This window comes from Triticum aestivum, chromosome 1B (genome assembly GCF_018294505.1).
Source record: "Triticum aestivum cultivar Chinese Spring chromosome 1B, IWGSC CS RefSeq v2.1, whole genome shotgun sequence".
Lineage (NCBI taxonomy): Eukaryota > Viridiplantae > Streptophyta > Magnoliopsida > Poales > Poaceae > Triticum > Triticum aestivum.
The window spans coordinates 46,273,736-46,295,782 of NC_057795.1; the positions used below are offsets into that span (position 1 = coordinate 46,273,736).

A 22,047-nucleotide genomic window follows, 5' to 3' on the forward strand; every position below is an offset into this window, starting at 1 on the left:
CTGGAGACTTCGGGAGCGGGACCGGACCGGACCGGACCGGCCGGGTCGGTGGAGCTGATGAGGAGGGTGGTGACGCACGGGAGGGTGAGCATCGCGGTTCACGGCGGGAATATTTTTTTGAAAGGGTTCTAGTGGAGATATTTATATTGGCCGCGCGTGACCGAGTGGAGTGGATCGATTTGGACGGCCCTGTTACTTTGTGCCGGGTTAAAAGCGCGACGCGACGGGACAAGTCGGCCCGTTAGAAGAGCAAGAGAACAAACGAGTGGTGAGTGATTGAGGTGAGTGCTCCTTGTGGCGCGTGATTGAGTGTCCAGTGTCCACTCACATTGATTTGAGAAAGAGAGAGAGGATTGTCACCGTGTTTAATTACGGTTGTGCCGGTGATATTGGATTCGTCTCTGTGTTGATGAGATGTTGGCGTCCAGGTAGTGTCACTAGCTTGGAATAATGGAGGTGTGGACGTTTGTGAGGCTGTTAGTTAACCTTTAGCTCGACGAACGATGCCATCGCGCTTTGCTTCCGTCCGGTTCCGGAGGTCGGCAACGTACGTGTTATGTTCAACAGTTCAAGCCCTGCCCTGGTGGCGTAGTGGCGGGCCTCACGAAGATAAGATCACGCTGTCGGAAGGATCCGATTCCCTTCGCATCATATTCCTATGATGTCGTGTCATGCGTTAGCCGTATCAAATAGAATCGATTGGGCCGCTGCAATGCAATCAGTGTGCCGCGGGCAGGCTGGCGGGGTACAGGGTACCCGTGCCCCCACCCGCGGCAAAACCCACCATGTGTTGTCCATGCGTTTCATGCCCACCACCACCTGACAAAAAGGCAAAGCTTTAGAGCGTGGTTGATAGTGTAGCCAACAATCAATTGGTGATGATGAGTTGTCACGTCATCTAGAGCTAACCTAATTGACGGCACCTACACTACGAGGTTTTAATGTGTGCTATTTTTTTAATACTTGGTCCAACTTACAATATTACAAAGGCCTTTTTTTTCATAGGATAGAAAAATCGCACGAATAGAAAACCCAAAGGAAATGAATATCATGTATCTCGTATCCTATTACTTACTAGGAATAGGAAGAGAGGTGTTATTTGTTCATATCTGAGATCCAATGGTCGCATGTTGAGCTCCTGCGAGTTTACACAAAAGCCCCCTAGAATTTGGCATTTATGCACAACTCTGGAATCTTGACCCGTAGTCGTTGGATCTCATATCCAAAGGCTCTCTGTAGCCCGTACCATGGGAGCACTGGATGCCCCGTATCACCTAATATTCTTTCGGGGTACAGACTACATAGTACCCCCCCCCCCCTTCCCCCAACATGCAGTAAACCCACCATGTGCTCCGTGCCCACCACCACCTGACAATAAAAAAAAGCAGCTTCAAGAAAAAAGCAAGCTTTAAAACGGTGTGGCTTCGTTGAAACTTGCCCCCCGCAACGCCCCAGTTTGGCTTGGCGCGCGGTCGCTTCGCTGTTTCTTCTCTTTCTGTTTCTTTTTTTTTGTTTCCTTCTTTTCTTACGTTTCTATTTCTTTTCTTTTCTTTTTTTCTTTTTTAATTTATTGTCTTCTATCCTGTATTTAGACAAAGTCCATTGCATGTTGCAAAACATTTCATTGTATGTTAAGGAAATGCTCATCGTATAATAAAAATAAGTTCATCACGCATTACAAAATATCCATTGTGTATTAGAAATTGTTCAACGAACATACAAATGTTCACTATATTTTTATAAATCTGTTCGGTGTATATTACATGAATGTTCAATGTGTATTGAAAAATTGTTCAACATATCTCTACTATTAAAGGAGAATCTGCAGTCATCGTGATGGTTCGACTCCCCACCGGTATGACTCCGCGCGCAAAAAGATCGCAGGAGCAGCACACGTTCCCTGGAAGCGAGCCTTCCTTCGCGCAATTAAAAGAAAAAAAAAACAACCACGACCCACTATCGTCCCACGTCCCACGTATCCTCTCCCAGTTTCCCCCACCTCTCGCTCCTGATCCATCTCTCTCTCGATCTCGTGAGAAAAATCGCCGCCACCGCCGCCACGTCACTCGTGTGCAACTGCCCATCTGCATCACCGTCCGACGCTCGTCTCGGTCGTCGTCGCGCAGCCAATCCACGCCGCCCTTGTACGACCTGCTTGCCTCTGCCACCGCAATAGGCGTCGGTTCCATGGACCATGCCGCCGATGACTTAGGAGGTTGACCCCTGTGGGGAAGCTGGCGGGAGGCCGACGCTGTCGAGGCGCTCGCCGCCGTGTCCGCCGCCGCGAGGCGCGGGTATGCGGCGGCCTGCTGGCAGGTGGCTGCCAGGGCCAGGGCTATCGGGTAGGAGAGCGACCACAACCGCCGGTTCCTCAGCTGCTCGCCTCGGCTTTCCAGAGCCTCACTGGTGAGCCCGTGTATGGCACCAGCGCCGCAGTATTGGGCGCATTGGGAAGGTTTTTGTGGCCCTTACCGTGTTCTTCCCGCTCGACGAGGAGGCCCGACGCTACATTGCCTCCCCGACATCTCTCAAGACCCTCGTCTCGGTGCTCTCCCATGGTGACCTTGCTGCGTGGGCCAGCGCCGCCATCATCCTCTGTGAGCTCCCCTCAACCCCCGACCGACACACCGTCGACGTCATCTCGAGGACGCCCGGCGTGTGCAGCGCGCTCGTCGGCCTCATCAGGAAACCCATGTCCCCGCAGGCCACCAAGCCGCGCTCGTCATGGCCTACATCTCGTCTCCGGCAGCAACCGCACGGCCGCCTGCTTTGCCGAGCTAGGGGCAGTGCTCGTCGTTGTGGAGCTCGTCCTTGACGCTGACAAGAGGACTAGCGAGAAGGCACTGGCCGTGCTGAACGGCGTCCTGTGCCGACACCGGCCTCGAGTCCGTGTGTGCGCACGCGCTGGTCGTGGCGGTGCTGGTCAAGAAGATGTTGCGCATGTCCAACATGGCCACGTGGTTCGCCGTCTCTGTGCTCTGGCGCCTCCTGCCGTGCCGCGGACACTGGCGCCGGCGCGTGCTGCAATGAGGCGCTGTGTGTGGGCACCTTCGAGAAGCTGCTCCAGGTGGGCTGCGGCGGCGTGACCAAAGATCGGGCCAATGAGCTGCTCAAGCTGCTCAATGGTTTCAGGGACAGCGTAGAGTACATCGAGACGGTGGACTTCAAGGGGCTCAAGAGGCCATTTTGATCGGTATGAATGCTGAATTTTTAGCATCTTCTTTCACCCTTGTTTCGATTGTATTGGGAACTAGATTCGATGTGTGGATAAAACATACTCCAGGATGACTAGAATTTTTTACCCCATAACTGGATACTCGTACACAAAATGATCAACACAAAAGAGAACTGAACATTGTCATGTTTATTTATCTTCATAGTTTGAAAGTTATTTCGTGTTATTTACGATTTTGAAGTGATCCACACATTACAGAATTCCATGAAGAGTTGAGAAACATAAGTCTATTTTTGTGGTCATCATGATGTTGATAAACTCCTATATGCCTCTTTTTCTGAGTAGTATGCTCCAATTTTGGGGTCATCATGTGTATTGCGGCTTCAATCATGTTCAGTTCCTCTCTCTACACGTTTGGAAATCGATCATGCATAGCAAGATAGAAAATCTATTTTTAATTAAGATGTCCATAAAAAACATTTAGTTGTGAATATTTGAATAACGGAGCAAGATATGTACCCTTGCCTTCTCCCTGAAGAAATGATGCGCGTTGTGAATTAGGTCAATCTCGAACACCATATTTACTATTCAGTAGACCAACAACGTGCTCTTATCATATTTGTGTATCCTTACTATTTTTTTATTAAAGAAAGGATACAAGTATGATGGTGGAGAGCTTAGAATATATTATGTGTGCACGTATTCATCCAGTGTTGCGCTCACTCTTTTTCCATAGAAGCTCAACCAGGAGAAGCACCTGGGCCTGTCACTCATGGACATACCTGTTCATGCATATCAGAGGCAACACTCACCCTATTTCAACAAAGTGATCATACATGGGCTTTTTCTAGATGCAAGGAAGGTAGTGAAAGAGACGATGGCATAGAAAGTTAAGGACACTTCTAATTTGTAAAATATACATTAGGGGTCTCTTTTACTATTTCACGTTAAAAAAAGAGTCATGATAGAGAAAGCAACGGGAGAAAGAATTGGTAGTTGTTGATATATCGATTAATATCCATCATGTTTGATATGCACTTCTGAACTATAAGAATGACCGATGTTTTTTTTAAGTCTCATGGCAATGCACGGGCATTCAACTAGTATTATAAAATGTTCAATGCGTATTCAAAAATTGGTCAATGCATATATTCATATATATTTTCAAAAAAGTTCATCATATATAAAAAAGGTTCATCGTGCATTACTGAAAATGTTCATCATTTATTTAAAAAGTCCATCATATAATAACAGTAGGAGGCTAATCAATCATTTGTTTCATGGGCGCGCGTGGGCCACGTGGAGTGCGATTTGGACTGCCCATGTTGCTTTCGGCCGGTTAAAAGCGCGACGCGACACGACAAGTCGGCCGGTGAGCAGGAGGACAAGTCGGCCGTGCTTTGCTCTCCCTGACTCCCTCCCACAGCACTCGCGACTGAGTGCTCTTTGTTGATTGCCATCGTATTTACCGTGGACGGCGGTGCGGCAATATTGGATTCGTTTCTAGTCCAGCGGAGGGCTCGCTTCTACGTTTTTTTTTTGTTTTTTTTGCGGGGAAAAAGAATTCATTAATTAAGTGGCAGCCATGTCTGCATTATAAAGGTCCGGAACCTCATCCGGTCCAGAGTGAAGCCACACCGCAGTGCGCTTCTTTATTCGACCAAAGTTCGCTAAAAAATGACTAACCACGTTTTGTTCACGCCTCACAAGCTTAACTAAGAATTCATCATGTTCCCAAAGACGCGAAGTAATCTCGCGGATCAACATCATATGCTCCGACCGATCGCCAGTACCTCCTTCAATTAGTTTTACCACTTCTGCGCAGTCCGTTTGAATCACAAAAGGCAGCTGAGACCAATGGGTAGTCAGGGAGATGCCTTCTGAACATGAAGCAAGTTTCAAATTCTAGTGGTGATGCACACTGCCTTAACTCACGGCAAGACGAAAAAATAATATCTCCATGTTCATCCCGGAGGACCATGCCAGCTCCTGCAGTTTCGTCCTTGGCAGAAAAGGACCCGTCGATATTGAGCGCAGCCCAGCCGGCTGGCGGTGCCTCCCGTCCAAGTGCTGATGGCTTCTCACGCTCTACTTGTGATAAAAATTTCCTGCTATACAAAGGTGCAGCCACCATTTTTCCTTTGATGTGATCTCCATGAGGGTACGCCTGGATGGCTAGCAATGAGTTGATATAGCTGGATAGGAATCTGGTCGAGGCTTCGACCGGCGGTGGTCGTTTGTCGTGGACGATCTCATTCCTCACATGCCAGCAACGCCAAAACGTCATGAGCGTATACATCCGCTCCTCTGGTGACAAGTCCGCGAGCACATGAAAAAGCCACTCTGGCCCAGTGTGCATGACTTGACGGATGTCCGGACTATTCCATTGCCGCGCCATAGCTTGCCACAAGGGGATCGCATGAGGACATCTGCAGAGAGCATGAAAAGTGTCCTCCGGTTCAGTAGCACAAACAGGACACAAGTTAGATACTTCAAGGCTACGAGCATGTTTATTAGTCCATGTGGCCAGACAGTTCGTCGCCACCCGCCAAGCAAACACACGCACATGTTCAAGGCTACGTTTTTTTAACATCAATACAGACACAAGTGCTCATATACACGCGCATACACTCACCCCTATGAACATACACATGCATACACGCACACCTTACCCCTATGAGCACCAGTGGCGTAGCTAGGGGGTGGCCAGGGTGGTCCATGGACCACCCTGGAATTTCCCCATAGCTTGTATATAGTGTAGTAAAAAAATATTTCTTTGAAAATAAATAAACGTATGTAAATATTTCTATTGATGGACCATCCTGATTTATTGGGCTGGCTACGCCACTGATGAGCACATCCAAAAGACTGAGCCGACATATCATTTTGGGATTTACGAAACATCGACGGGAACGTCTCCTCCCACTGAATGCGCATAGCTGGAAATCCTGAAATAAATCCAGGGCCGGACCTGGGGCAGGGCGAGCGGGGCGGGCCCCTCCTAGGTATATATACGTGGACATACAGATACAGGTCTTCCGTCTTCAAGCGAAAAAGAAAATTGAAGCCAATCTCAGAGTCAGCGGCAGGAGCTCAGCCTCTTGCGTGCTAGGCCTAGGAAGTAAAAATAGATACGATGGGCCTAGCCCATGTTTGCACGTACGTGGAGACTGGGTAGGAATCAAATGGAGGCGAGTGCAGAAAGTGCAGCCAGACTGAACGAAATTCTTGAGATCTATGGTGAGGCTTCTGGACAGTGTGTAAATAGAAGCAAGAGCGCAATTTATTTCAGTGCCAACACCCCAGCAAATCTCAGGCACAACTTGAAACAACTCCTTCGAGTAGAAGTTGAGGCTTTTTTTGAAAGGTATCTTGGTCTACCCACTGCCGTAGGCAAGATTACCAGCGGCACTTTTGAGCATCTGAGTGACCGGGCGCGAGGCAAGATGAATGGTTGGTCAGAGAGGCTGTTTGCTTGTGCCGGAAGGGAGACACTCCTCAAATCTATTGTGCAAGCGATCCCGACTTTCAGCATGAGCTGTTTTCTCTTGACCAAAAAGGTGTGCAAAAGCTTGACGCCGAGCATGGCGAAGTACTGGTGGGGGAGTTCACTGGACCGTCGATCTTTGCATTGGATTGCTTGGGACAAGCTGGCTACGCCCAAAACTAATGGGGGAATGGGCTTTCATGATATGCGGATATTTAACTTGGCTCTGTTGGGGAAACACGGATGGAGATTCATGACTAATCCTACTTCCCTTTGCGCCAAGGTTATGAAAGGTAGATACTTCCCCACCTCTGATTTCATGCAAGCTACTGTTTCAAAATCTTCTTTAGCTATCTGGAGAGCGATAGTGGCAGGACGAAAAGCACTAAGCACAGGGCTTGTGAAACGAGTGGGTGATTGTACATCTATTCGGGTGTGGGAGGACAAGTGGATATCTTCCACCAACACCATGTCTCCCTTACTACGACGAGACAACACAACAGTTCATACTGTTAGTGACTTAATTGATACTTCAAATTGGTCATGGCATAGGGATCTGGTACGGGAAACCTTCATTGCTCCTGATGCTGAGACTATACTGAACATACCCTTGCGTCGAGGTGGAGGAGATGATTTCCTAGCATGGGCACATGAGAAGTCAGGCATCTACTCTGTTAAATCGGCGTATCGAGCTCTGGTGAATCAGAAAGAGCGACTAGCTCTAGAAGAGGGGCAGATTACCGGCACTTCAGTGAACCAACAACAGATGTGGAAAGATGTTTGGAAGCTCAATGTAGTCCCAAAAGTACGAGTTTTCTAGTGGCGTGTTTTGAGGGGGATTTTGCCAGATGAAAGCACCCTGAAGCATCGCCATATCGAGAGATCAGCACCTACAAGGTATGCCTTGCCATGGAGGAAGACCTGGAGCACACACTTCTGCTGTGCTCCCACGCACGCCGCTTCTGGGAGGAAGCTCGGCTGCTTTTTGACATAAACGTCCCACGGTTGCACCCCCACACATGGGCCAGGGACATCTTATGCGACCAACGATTCTCAAAGAAAGAGCGGGAGATCATTATTACCATAATGTGGGCCATCTGGACGTCTCAGAATCGCCTGACACACGACAGAGAAGGGGCTGACCCAGCTAGCTCCATTCGGAAGATCAGAGAAGACCTTGCCATTCTCGATCTCCCGCGACAGCAAAAACCGGTGCTACCTGGTTATGGCTGGCAATCACCAGAGAACGCCACCATCAAGATCAATACTGGCGCAGCAACACACCTTGATGATGGTCATGCGGGAGCTGGTGGAGTTGCTCGATCTATATCGGCTCTTAAAGGTGCATGGTGCAAGCCAATTCCCGGTGTTACGGATCCTCTCATCGCGGAGGCCATAGCTCTCAAGGAAGGAGTGTTATTTGCTACTTTACGCGGCTACATGCATGTCATCATGGAGACCGACTGTCTAGAGGTGGTCGATCTGGAACTCACGTTTACCGACCGGTCCGTGATTGCACCTATCCTAGCAGAAGTTGAAGAGCTAGCTCTTAGTTTTAATTCCTTTACCATTCAACATGTAATGAGATCAGCAAATGGTCCCACACATCTTTGTGCTAAGCGAGGTTGTTCGCTTAATGTGACTGAAAGCTGGTTGGACTCTACCCCTAGCTTCCTGATCAGCAGCCTCCTAGCTGACTACTCGGCGAATGCGCGTTTGTTGAATAAAGCTCTCAAATTCCCTCGCAAAAAAAAGGAATCAAATCGTTCTCTCCTCATCAAAAGAAAAGGAATCGAATCGTTCGATTCACTAATCACAATTTCCTTTGTCTGAAAAAAACTAATCACGATTTCCTTTGTCTAAAAAAACTAATCACGATTTCCTCCTGTAACTTCGGATCGTTCGATCCTTCCCTCACCTTTTGCCTGTTCCGTTTCAACTCTGCATCCCTCGCTGCACGGACGACTATGGCGGCAGGTACTTCTCGTCGCGCCCTCTTCCCTCGCCCGTTCTTCTCTCTGTTTCTTTTCTTTCTAATCCTGATTTGCAAATTCTCGATCGATCAAACAGGTTAATAGGGAATTGTTGATAGGACGCTCGAATCATTGCACACACATAGGCAGATTAGATTTCAGAGAGAAGATACTATATTAAATTACTATGCCCTAGCAGATTTTGTCATCATATTAGATGATCTTCCGTACTTAAATCTAATTTTTTTAATTAGCTTTGTGTTAATTCTAATAACTATGTGTTCCTTTCAATTTCATCAGGGTCATTCGAGTTCGGGTAGAAAGTATCCATTCGGAAGTGATGATAAAAGAAAAAGGAAGAATGAGGCAGATGAGAAGAAAGAAGCATTGAGCTGATCCATTTTTAAATATTATAAGAGCGATATTTACACTTCAAGAAATCCAGACGAGTTGGCGATAGTTCTGGCCGATGACCATACTAATGTCAATCAGAAAGATGATGGTCATACTCCTACAGAAGAAAATGTTAACATCAACGTGGGGTGATAACAATGTGAGTGATCATGAGCCCATATTTAACTCATCTATGGCAATCTGCTAGTGTTGATGAGGAACCGGTTATTACTGTTGATATTTATGATCCAAGCAATTGGGGTAGTCTTGATAACCAAGCCAGAGACATATTAGTGGAAAAGGGGCCTAAAAAGGAAGAAGAAAACACTAAATATTCGTTGGATGAAAATTCATGATTTTTTTAAAAACGCTAAAACACTCAAGAAAAATGAGCAATGGAGAGGTGTGTGATAGGAGATGGTTAGTTTTTTCAAAACACGCAAAAAAGTTGTTCTGTTGTTGCTTTAAGCTTTTCAATTCCGATAAATGCAAGAGTGCATTTGCGGCCTGAAATGTCAATCGGGCAGTGGACAACACATCTGATTTTGGATGATATGCACACTGATTTTGGATGCACTTAATTGTTTTCTTAGATACAATTATATCTAAAAATAATGATTACTAGTTAGACATTTATACTAAGGGCCCCGAAAGGCCCCGGATTGTTGTTTCGCCCCGGGCCCTGAAATCTCAGGACCGACCCTGAATAAATCCAGGAATAAATGAAACACCAGGATTTGAACCCTGATAGGCTGGGGATACCACAGTCCCTCTAACCATCCAACCACAGGTTGGTTCGCAGGCTCGCTTCTACGTTGAGATGTTGGCACATGCACAATGTTTACCGTGAAAGATTGTAAGGCTGTTAGCGCTTTGCTTCCGTCCGGTTTCAAGGCGCCTTGTGGCATAGCGACCAAGCTCACGCTGCGGGAAGGAGCCAATTTCCGTCGCATCATCCATCGGCATGATGTCGTCTCATGCAATAGCCGTAACAGTTTTTTTGGAGGGGGGGGGGGGGGGGGGGTACATTAACCGTAACAGACGAGACCCATTGGACCACTCGATCAATGTTTGGTACTGGCCTGCTGGGCTGCCCCCACTAGTGACAAATCCACCACGTGTCGTCCGTGCCCATCACCACCACCTGACAAGCTTCTTAGGGTGTGTTTAGTAGAGTGTATGTGTTGGGAAACGTACCATGCAATTTTATTGATCACTGCAATTTTTAGTAATTGACCACGACAATTGTTAGTTCATTGACCGTGCCAAATTTATTTAATTGACCATGGCAAAGTTTAGTAATAGGCCATAGCAAATACTTGTTCGCCCACGGAAAAGATCATGACAATTTTAGTTTATTGACCATGGCAAATTTTGTTAATTGACCATGGAATTTTGAAGTACTTTTTACCATGGCATTTTTGAGTAATTGACCATTGTGAATTATTTAGGTGGACCATGGCAAATTTAGTAATTGGCCATGGAAAATTTCAACAATTGGCCAGATCATGGTCAATTTTGATAATTGACCATGGAAAATATAATTTTTATGTGTCATGGTAAATTTAGCTAATTACTCACGACCAAAATTATTCTTCTCATGACAATGCTCACTTTTCGAACCATGTCAATTTAGTTGAGGCTTTTTAGCATCACGGAAATTTGTTTGTATGTAGCATGGTGATTTTACATCATTTTTGCCACCATGACAATTTTGCACCACTTTTTGGCCACCGTGTTGAGCTTATACATTTTTTTTCCATCAATGTGTGTTTTTAGGACCATGGCAAATTTATTTGTTTAGACCATGGAAAATTTACATTTGTACGGAACGGTCGGGAGGTATCGGGGTCCAACTTCTATCCTGTACTAGTAAGATGCCCGTGCTACGCTACGGGATCAAAAAAGATAAGATGGACCTAAGTTATAGTCAGGAACTCATACATTGATTAAAGTAGTGATATATTATTATTGATAAATAGACATCGAGCACAATCAAACATATGTTTTTTAATCGATGAACCCCTTCGTCATGAAGCCAAACTCTTTCTTGTCCATCTCCATCTCGTAGGAAGACCCTTCTCCCTACTCAACTCTCTAATTGCTCGCTCTATCCTATATCAAGGGGAGAACATGCGGTAAATATAAAATTCGTCTACACACGTAGCAACTGTGACAACATTCACCAGCTTTATCTCTCCATTTGACTGTCTTTGGCTTCTGTTTGCTTAACATGGACTACAACTCCAGCCCGCACACAATTATCTGCTAGAAATGGTAAACACATTGAGCACCTCACAAACATATCACATCCAGTAACAAGCCACGATAACTCACATGAGAAAAGAGAAAACAATAAAATAAAACACTTGGTGCATAACTTGCATACATGAGTACATACAAGTACAACCAAAATAATCGGGCTCCGTAAGCAAGATTACTATGGCAAAATGATGTGCCATGTGTCAGCATCCTTCAAACAGTGGCTTCGTCAAATGCAAGCCCTGTGAACTCCTCTTTAGTTGTTTGCTCAAAACATTTATGCCAACCATATTAGTTTTGGGCCTCTCACATCATCCATCTGCTCATCTAAAAAGAATAAAGGATATTAGACAATCAATACAGCATACGTAACAGTCAGGTATATTCAGGGAAAGGAACAAATATTGAGCCTGTAGATGGTTTGTAGTATATTTAGTCAAGGAAAAAACAATGAATAACACTTGCAATACATTTTGTACCAAGCAAAGGAACAAAATGTACAGTAAAACATGCTTTTGAATCATGTGTATATATAGAAGGGGCGAATGCACGTGCACATATTATGCATACAAAAACATCAGTACTGGCCCTCTTTTCACTTTCTTGCATCAACCAGGTTTCCACACATACACAAAAAAAAGATGCCGATAACAGACAGCAAGGAAATAAATATTCGAGGTGTGAATTGAAATTTTTGATGTGGAGCTACCAAGCAAATGAGGGGCGTCGATGAAAAACGGCCTGCTGTAGATGTCATCCAAAATTATTTGAACAGTGGAAGTAATAAAGAAAACTACCAAAAACAATTTGAATACATGTATAATATTTTCTGCAAAAAATATCATGAACGCTAATGCAAGCATCTTAGTTGTTTTTCTTAAAGTCCTCTACACAAACTTCAGAACCATAATAGCTGGGAAGCAATTTTAGATGATTGACCCTAGTAATCTAGATAGATTGAATTTCTACAGCCACCGAATTGTACTCGAGTGATTTATACCTTGAACTACACACTGAGAACTTCTTTGTAGACTATGTTCTTTGTACAATTTGCATTGGAGTTGGTTTGGCCTTCCTTTTGCTTATCTGGGACAGTAAGAATCTTCATATTACTTCTTGATGTAGCTCTAGAAAGAGCAACATAGAGTTGCCCGTGTGAAAATACCGGTTCAGGAAGGTATACACCAACATTTTGTATAGTTTGTCCCTGTGCCTTGTTAATGGTCAGAGCAAAGCTAAGCCTGACTGGAAACTGCTTCCTCTTGAACCTAAATGGAAACATCTCATCATCTGATGGGCAAAGAGGAATTCGAGGAAGGAACACCCTCTTACTAGCATGATGGCCCAGCACAATCTCAGCATCAATTGCATTCCTCATGAACCCTCGGACAATCAGCCTCGTCCCGTTGCACAACCCACTCACTGGGTCAATGTTCCGTAACAATATAATCTCTACTCCTATAAAATACCCAGTTGGTGGTAATGATGTGCCTGCCATACCTGATTTTCGATCGTCAGATGTGCATCCAACGCATGAGAGCTAACTATGGTTTATGTTTGTAAAAAAAACCTTATTCTCTTCGTTCAGCTCCAGCCATCCCCTCCTTATCCAAATCCTATGAGCGAAGGCATTGGATCCTTCACGAAAACGAAAGAAAACAGTGGAACCAAAGAGGGCAGCGCCGCTGCCGCTCCACACACCGCCGGCGCCGCCGATGCAGTCCGCTCCTAACACCCTCTTCCGCCTCCTCACTGCAGCAACATCCCCATCGCTCACTATCCCCGATTTCTCCCCCCGCCTGCCCCGTCTCCTCCGACGCCGACGTCGGCAAACACGCAGCCGCCGCCGCTCATCCCCGGAGTCCGCGACGCCTCCCTTCCCTGGTACTCTGAGGTAGCAGCCCCTGCGCCCACCGATTCCCCCTCCTCCCGGTTGTCTCCCCTACCCCATCTACTCTGGCGCCGATGTCGGCAAGTACGTCGCCGGCGCCGTCCGCGTCTGATTCCGCGACCCCTCTCTTACCTTATTCTCTGACGCAGCAGCCCAGCCGCCCACCATCTCCCCATCCTTCCCTGCATCTCCTCCTTCCCCCACCCCATCTCCTACGACGCCGACGTTGGCAAGTACGCCGCCGGCACGTTCCGTCCCCCGAGCTCGCGACGCCACTCCTGCGTCATCCTCTGATGCAGAAACCCGGCCGCCCACCACCTCCTCCTCCTGGCCGGCTCTTCAGCGACGCTGGCGCCAGCTTCCCTGCGACGCGCTCCAGGCCATTCCCTTCGAGTACTTGCTGGTCCACACCCGTTTCCTCCAGTAAACTCTGTTTCAGAGACGGCTGGTCTGGTGTGATGGTCGCCTCTGCTGTTGCCTCTCCTTCCTACCCGTCCCGCCTCCAAATTTCAAATTTCCTGTCACTCAAAGTTCAAATCCGCGCGCCCAGTTCAAACTGTCCAGAAACCACTCCTGCAGCCCAATATAAATAAGTGGGCAGGCATATGGGACTCTGGCTGCTCAAACTACACCCCCAAGAAGTCACACATTGGTCACGCCAACCTTCAGATCGAACGGAGTGTGAGGAAGTGTGATTCACTGCTCTTCGTCATCTAATCTTCTTCGTCAAGGGCAAGGTATGGGTTGTGAATGAATATTAAAATCTTCTCTATGATCTCATCAACCATTGCTTCATCTTTGTTATTAGACAACCCCGTCTGAATACTGTATCAGTAGCAGTTGGAGAAGTACTGAATGATACACATCTTACATAGCTGACTCCCAACATCCTGGATTATTTATATCTAATCTGACTGCAATTTTTATGCATTTCATAGCTTATTTCCCGTCTGAATACTGTATCAGTAGCAGTTGGAAAAGTACTGAATGATACAAACTTTACATAGCTGACTCCCAACATCCTGGATTATTTATATCTAATCTGATTGCATTTTTTATGCATTTCATAGTTTATATTTCATCTAACCAGTCTGCATTTTGAATGCATTATGTTGTAGCCAAGTCCAACAGAACTTGCTCCAGTGGCACGCCAAGTCCTCATACAAGTATATTTATGCGCGAGCCAATAGATATGACAAGTTCAAGTCAGTCGTCTTTGGATGATGAAGTGACAAACGAATCATCTACGATTTTTCCTACTAATGGCATGCTCATATCAACTGAGGGCTTGGAGCGAGGAGAAAGCTCAAAAGGTAAATCTATAAGGCGAAATTCTATGCATAAGTAATTTTATTTAACTACTTAATTAATTTCTCATAAAAATGCTATAGGACGAAAGCGTGTACGTGAAGCAATAAGATATGCTAGCCGTACACCAGAACAAATCCAAGCAAGGCGAGAACGTGTTAGAGCACGTCGGCAAATTTTAACACCTGCTGAGAGGGAAAAGATTAATGCACAAAGAAGAGAGAAAAGACAACGAATGGCACTTGATGAGAGGAATGCAAGCCAACGAGCACGTAGGCAAAGTTTGACAATAGATGAGAGGCAAGAAATAAATGCACGCCGGCGAGCACGTAGGCAAAGCCTACCACCTGAAGAGCGGCAAGCACTCCTAGCTCAATGTAATGCAAGCTACGCATCTAAACGAGATGCCCTCTGCAGGGATTCTGTTGCACTACAGTGCCCTGCAGGTTCATTGATGGGACATCCATCATCAAGTTCTTATGTCTTTAGCCACCCAGGTAAGCTCGCACAAACTTCTGCTACAATTCAAGGTAATTCTCAAACACATCTGTATATATGTAACAACATCGATCTTCAAATTACATTTAGGAGATGATGATACTACCCAGCACATGGAACTCACATCGGTGCAATGTCCAACATCTACATCAGTGGACAATCCATCATCACCCCATGATGGTTTCGTATATTCAGATTCCCCAATAGAAAGCTTTGTCGCCGATGATTATGATTCTCACATGTCCGAAGAACAAGATGATGAGTACTTTGCATTTGCTGGGAGAGGTATTGCCAATGCCATGGATACCTTATTTCTCTACATACAAAAAAAGCAAGACCTATATAACGCCATTCATCTCATTATATGTAGGTGACGATGAAGACTTTGTAGATGCCTTTACAATAGACACCATTGTCCCTGACCTATATGATCGTGTCTACCACAATATACCAGTAAGTACTCACATGTTGACACCAAAACCTGATTGCAATCACTGTGGTGCTAAGAGATTCCAGTATGAAACAAGTGGATTTTGTTGTCGGTCCGGAAAGATTAACCTAGCACACTCAGAACCTCCCTTGGAACTTCAAATGTTATACAAAAGTTCAGATCCCAATGCCGTGCATTTTAGGGAGAACATTCGGTACTTTAATGGACACTTCTCATTCACCACCCTTGGAGTCAGTCTTGACAATAGATACACAAACATGAGTTCAGGAGTGTATACGTTCCGAGCTCACGGTCAGATTTACCACAACGTCTTCTCATTTGGTCCAACTCAAGATGGACCTAAGCATTTGGAGCTCTACTTCTATGATGATGATCCAAGTTTACAACATAGGTTTCGGTGCTCCCCAAACCTAGACCGAGATGTCATTCGTAAGCTTGTCGACATCCTCAAGGATAATCCTTATTCTGAGACATTCATGAATCTAGGTGGAGTCGATGACCTTGAGGAATACCGTATTGAACTAAACACCGACATGAGGTTGGACCAACGGAGATATAACTTGCCTATATCATCGGAGGTTGCGGCTATTTGGGTTGAGGGTAATGAACTATGTAAGCACTTTGATCGTAGCATAGTACTGTTTGGTAACGACAACAAGAGATATAGCATCCAGCCATATTATGGATGCTATGATCCGTTGTCTTACCCTTTATTCTTTCCAAGAGGGGAGATTGGTTGGCATCCCGAAATCCCAAAGAATGGCGTCAACTTGAATGAGATACTTCAATCTCGTCGCAGTGGTCGACATAGTCTAGGTAATTCATATAACGGAAATAGCATGTGTTCATTTTGTTTATCCTCATTGTACTTACTTTTCTAAATATTTCCTCTTGTTACCTCTCATTTCCATAGGTACATATACAAATAGTCGATTATGCGTATCTGTTAGAGACTACTATTGCTACAAGTTTCAAATACGTCGTGGTGTATTTAACACTATGCTATACGGTAAACAACTGTGCCAACAGTATGTGGTTGATATGTACATCAAGGTTGAAAGCTCAAGATTGGACTATATCAAAAATCACCAGAAACAAATACGTGCTGATCTATACCAAGGTGTTGTTGATAGCCTTCAAGCTGGGGAAAACCGTGCGGATGCAGTGGGCAAATGGACTATACTTCCTACATCATTTATTGGGGGAAAAAGAGATAGGAGACGAAGGTATCTTGATGCCATGGCCTTGGTGCAAAAGTATGGGAAACCAGATATATTTTTAACCATGACTTGCAATCCGAATTGGGGTGAGATAATTAGTGAGCTGGAGCCTGGACAAACCCCACAGGATCGCCCTGATCTTATCGTACGAGTATTTCGAGCAAAGTTGGAAGACCTCAAGATACAACTTTTTAAGAAGCACATGCTCGGTAAGGTAGCAGCATATGTGTATGTCGTTGAGTTTCAGAAAAGAGGTCTACCACATGCTCATTTCCTCCTAATCATGGAGGGGAGGTACAAGCTAACTTGCCCAGAGCAATATGATTGTCTAATATCTGCTGAATTGCCAGACAAATCCAAGTACCCAGAGTTGTACAAAATGGTCGTCAAGCACATGATGCATGGCCCGTGTGGAGTCCTCAACCCCAAGAACGTGTGCATGCAAAATGGTAGCTGCAAGAACTACTATCCACGACCATTTAATGCGTCAACCCTTCAGGGAAAGGACTCATATCCCATATACCGGAGGAGAGATGATGGACGTCATGCGAAGGTACGGGGTGAAGATTTAGACAATAGGTGGGTTGTTCCATACAATCCTTACCTACTAAGAAGGTATAACTGCCACATCAATGTTGAGGTTTGCTCAAGCATAAAAGCTGTGAAGTACCTCTTTAAATACATATATAAGGGGCATGATCAAGCATCTGTTTCTATCGACGCGGTGGATAGTGACGGAAACATTGATGAAATAAAGCAATACAGAGATTCCAGATGGATTACACCACCAGAAGCATTATGGAGGATCTATGGTTTTGACCTTAGTAATTTATTTCCTTCTGTTAGGCAGCTACAACTCCACCTCCCTAATATGCACATGGTGTCATTCCCGGCGGGCGCAAATCTGAATGATGTCCTCTCCCAGGAAGGAGCTTCCAAGACAATGCTAACCGAGTATTTTGAAGCAAACAAGAAGTATGAGTTGGCCCGGGGAATTTTATATAAGGATTTTCCGGCATCTTTTGTTTGGATCTCGGGTGGAAAGTATTGGAAAAGGAGGGATGAATGCACACAGATCGGGAGAATTGTGTCTGCTCATCCAGCCGAAGGGGAGACGTATTATCTTAGAGTGCTTCTAAACCATGTCACAGGTGCTACATCTTTCCAAGACCTAAGGACAGTGGATGGTATTGTTTTCCCGACATTTCGTGAAGCTGCTGAAAGGAGGGGTCTTATCGAGTCAGATAATACTATTGACGAGTGTCTTAATGAAGCTGAGGTTTTTCAGATGCCATCTTCCCTTCGAACGCTATTTGCCACTATATTGGTCTTTTGTGAGCCCAGCAATGTGCGTGGTCTATGGGATAGGCACTTGGAAGCTATGATAGAAGACTATCGACTAAACCACATGTCCCCTCATGTAGTTGAGCAGATGGCTTTGTTAGATATAAAAAGTATGCTTGAATCGATGGGGAAGGACATATCATCATTACCTCTTCCAGAAATTGTTGAGTCATATGATGGCTCAAATAACGAGGCTAGGGAGATCACAGAGGAGTCGACCATAGGGGTGAACCCAGAACACCTTGGCTTTTCATCTTTCCTAAACCCAGAAGAGAGATATGCATATGATGAGATACTTGCAACAATCAATAGTGGCCAAGGAGGTGTGTTCTTTGTTGATGGACCAGGAGGCACTGGAAAGACTTATCTATACAAACACTACTTGCAAAAGTACGTGGTGAGGGTAAGATAGCTATTGCAACAGCAAAATCAGGCGTTGCTGCATCCATCTTGCCCGGCGGGAGGACTGCACACTCAAGGTTTAAAATACCATTGAACATTGAAGATGGTGGAGTTTGCAGTTTCACCAAGCAAAGTGGGACAGCTAAGCTTCTTATGAGCGCCTCCCTCATAATTTGGGATGAGGCCTCCATGACAAGGAGACAGGCAGTCGAGGCCCTTGATAATAGCATGAGGGACATCATGGCTCAACCTGACCTGCCATTTGGTGGAAAGACTGTCGTGTTTGGGGGACATTTCAGACAAGTGTTTCCTCTTGTTCGCAAGGGAACAAGGTCACAAATAATTGACGCGACGCTATGCAAGTCTTACCTTTGGGAGAGTATGAGACATATAAGACTTGTCCGTAATATGAGGGCTCAAAGTGATCCATGGTTTGTTGATTATCTTCTGCCTGTTGGGAGTGGCACCGAAGATACTATGGATGATGGTTACATACGACTCCCAGATGAGATTTGTGTACCATATACCGGCGTTGCCTCTGATATTGACAAGCTTATTGAAAGTGTTTTCCCGATGCCGCTAGATGAAAACCTCTTGGATCCAAACTACATAGCGTCCCGAGCAATTCTATCAACTCGGAATGAGTACATTGACAAAATCAATATGAGGATGATTGAGAGATTTCCTGGGGAGGAGATGATATACTACAGTTTTGATCGCGCAAAGGATGATCCACACAACTACTACCCTGCAGAATTCTTGAATTCATTGACACCTAATGGTCTACCTCCCCATATCCTCAAGTTGAAGATTAATTATCCTATTATATTGTTACGGAACATTGACCCAGCGAGTGGGTTGTGCAATGGGACGAGGCTGATTGTCCGAGGGTTCATGAGGAATGCAATTGATGCTGAGATTGTGCTGGGCCAGCATGCTGGTAAGAGGGTGTTCCTTCCTCGAATTCCTCTTTGCCCATCAGATGATGAGATGTTTCCATTTAGGTTCAAGAGGAAGCAGTTTCCAGTCAGGCTTAGCTTTGCTATGACCATTAACAAAGCACATGGACAAACTATACAAAATGTTGGTGTATACCTCCCTGAACCGGTATCTTCACACGAGCAACTCTATGTTGCTCTTTCTAGAGCTACATCAAGAAGTAATATGAAGATTCTTACTGTCCCAGATAAGCAAAAGGAAGGCCAAACCAACTCCAATGCAAATTGTACAAAGAACATAGAGTTGGAAGTTCTCAGATTGACCCTAGTAATCTAGATAGATTGAATTTCTACAGCCACCGAATTGTACTCGAGTGATTTATACCTTGAACTACACGCTGAGAACTTCTTTGTAGACTATGTTCTTTGTACAATTTGCATTGGAGTTGGTTTGGCCTTCCTTTTGCTTATCTGGGACAGTAAGAATCTTCATATTACTTCTTGATGTAGCTCTAGAAAGAGCAACATAGAGTTGCCCGTGTGAAAATACCGGTTCAGGGAGGTATACACCAACATTTTGTATAGTTTGTCCATGTGCCTTGTTAATGGTCATAGCAAAGCTAAGCCTGACTGGAAACTGCTTCCTCTTGAACCTAAATGGAAAATCTCATCATCTGATGGGCAAAGAGGAATTCGAGGAAGGAACACCCTCTTACCAGCATGCTGGCCCAGCACAATCTCAGCATCAATTCCATTCCTCATGAACCCTCGGACAATCAGCCTCGTCCCGTTGCACAACCCACTCGCTGGGTCAATGTTCCGTAACAATATAATAGGAAAATTAATCTTCAACTTGAGGATATGGGGAGGTAGACCATTAGGTGTCAATGAATTCAAGAATTCTGCAAGGTAGTAGTTGTGTGGATCATCCTCCGCGCGATCAAAACTGTAGTATATCATCTCCTCCCCAGGAAATCTCTCAATCATCCTCATATTGATTTTGTCAATGTACTCATTCCGAGTTGATAGAATTGCTCGGGACGCTATGTAGTTTGGATCCAAGAGGTTTTCATCTAGCGGCATCGGGAAAACACTTTCAATAAGCTTGTCAATATCAGAGGCAACGCCGGTATATGGTACACAAATCTCATCTGGGAGTCGTATGTAACCATCATCCATAGTATCTTTGGTGCCATTCCCGACAGGCAGAAGATAATCAGCAAACCATGGATCACTTTGAGCCCTCATATTACGGACAAGTCTTATATGTCTCATACTCTCCCAAAGGTAAGACTTGCGTAGCGTCGCGTCAATTATTTGTGACCTTGTTCCCTTGCGAACAAGAGGAAGCACTTGTCTGAAATGTCCCCCAAACACGACAGTCTTTCCACCAAATGGCAGGTCAGGTTGAGCCATGATGTCCCTCATGCTATTATCAAGGGCCTCGACTGCCTGTCTCCTTGTCATGGAGGCCTCATCCTAAATTATGAGGGAGGCGCTCATAAGAAGCTTAGTTGTCCCACTTTGCTTGGTGAAACTGCAAACTCCACCATCTTCAATGTTCAATGGTATTTTAAACCTTGAGTGTGCAGTCCTCCCGCCGGGCAAGATGGATGCAACAACGCCTGATTTTGCTGTTGCAATAGCTATTTTACCCTCACCACATACTTTTGCAAGTAGTGCTTTGTATAGATAAGTCTTTCCAGTGCCTCCTGGTCCATCAACAAAGAACACACCTCCTTGGCCACTATTGATTGTTGCAAGTATCTCATCATATGCATATCTCTCTTCTGGGTTTAGGAAAGATGAAAAGCCAAGGTATTCTGGGTTCACCCCTATGGTCGACTCCTCTGTGATCTCCCTAGCCTTGTTATTTGAGCCATCATATGACTCAACAATTTCTGGAAGAGGTAATGATGATATGTCCTTCCCCATCGATTCAAGAATACTTTTTATATCTAACAAAGCCATCTGCTCAACTGCATGAGGGGACATGTGGTTTAGTCGATAGTCTTCTGTCATAGCTTCCAAGTGCCTGTCCCATAGACCATGCACATTGCTGGGCTCACAAAAGACCAATATAGTGGCAAATAGCCTTCAAAGGGAAGATGGCATCTGAAAAACCTCAAATTCATTAAGACACTCGTCAATAGTATTATCTGACTCGATAAGACCCCTCCTTTCAGCAGCTTCACGAAATGTCGGGAAAACAATACCATCCACTGTCCTTAGGTCTTGGAAAGATGTAGCACCTGTGACATGGTTTAGAAGCACTCTAAGATAATACCTCTCCCCTTCGGCTGGATGAGCAGACACAATTCTCCCGATCTGTGTGCATTCATCCCTCCTTTTCCAATACTTTCCACCCGAGATCCAAACAAAAGATGCCGGAAAATCCTTATATAAAATTCCCCGGGCCAACTCATACTTCTTGTTTGCTTCAAAATACTCGGTTAGCATTGTCTTGGAAGCTCCTTCCTGGGAGAGGACATCATTCAGATTTGCGCCCGCCGGGAATGACACCATGTGCATATTAGGGAGGTGGAGTTATAGCTGCCTAACAGAAGGAAATAAATTACTAAGGTCAAAACCATAGATCCTCCATAATGCTTCTGGTGGTGTAATCCATCTGGAATCTCTGTATTGCTTTATTTCATCAATGTTTCGTCACTATCCACCGCGTCGATAGAAACAGATGCTCGATC

The 22,047-nt window shown here is 45.2% G+C and overlaps 1 protein-coding gene and 2 pseudogenes across 1 annotated transcript; 2 read left to right on the plus strand and 1 right to left on the minus strand.

Moving 5' to 3' along the window:
* Nucleotides 1-1,967: 1,967 nt before the first annotated feature.
* Nucleotides 1,968-3,364, plus strand: LOC123086096 (U-box domain-containing protein 20-like; annotated as a pseudogene).
* Nucleotides 3,365-6,360: 2,996 nt separating this feature from the next.
* LOC123076776 (uncharacterized) lies at nt 6,361-9,031 on the plus strand (annotated as a pseudogene).
* A 10,920-nt stretch (nt 9,032-19,951) lies between these two features.
* LOC123076786 (uncharacterized) lies at nt 19,952-20,809 on the minus strand. The gene has a single exon (XM_044498915.1). The coding sequence runs from the start codon at nt 20,807-20,809 to the stop codon at nt 19,952-19,954; it is 858 nt and encodes a 285-aa protein (XP_044354850.1).
* Between the last annotated feature and the right edge of the window lie 1,238 nt (nt 20,810-22,047).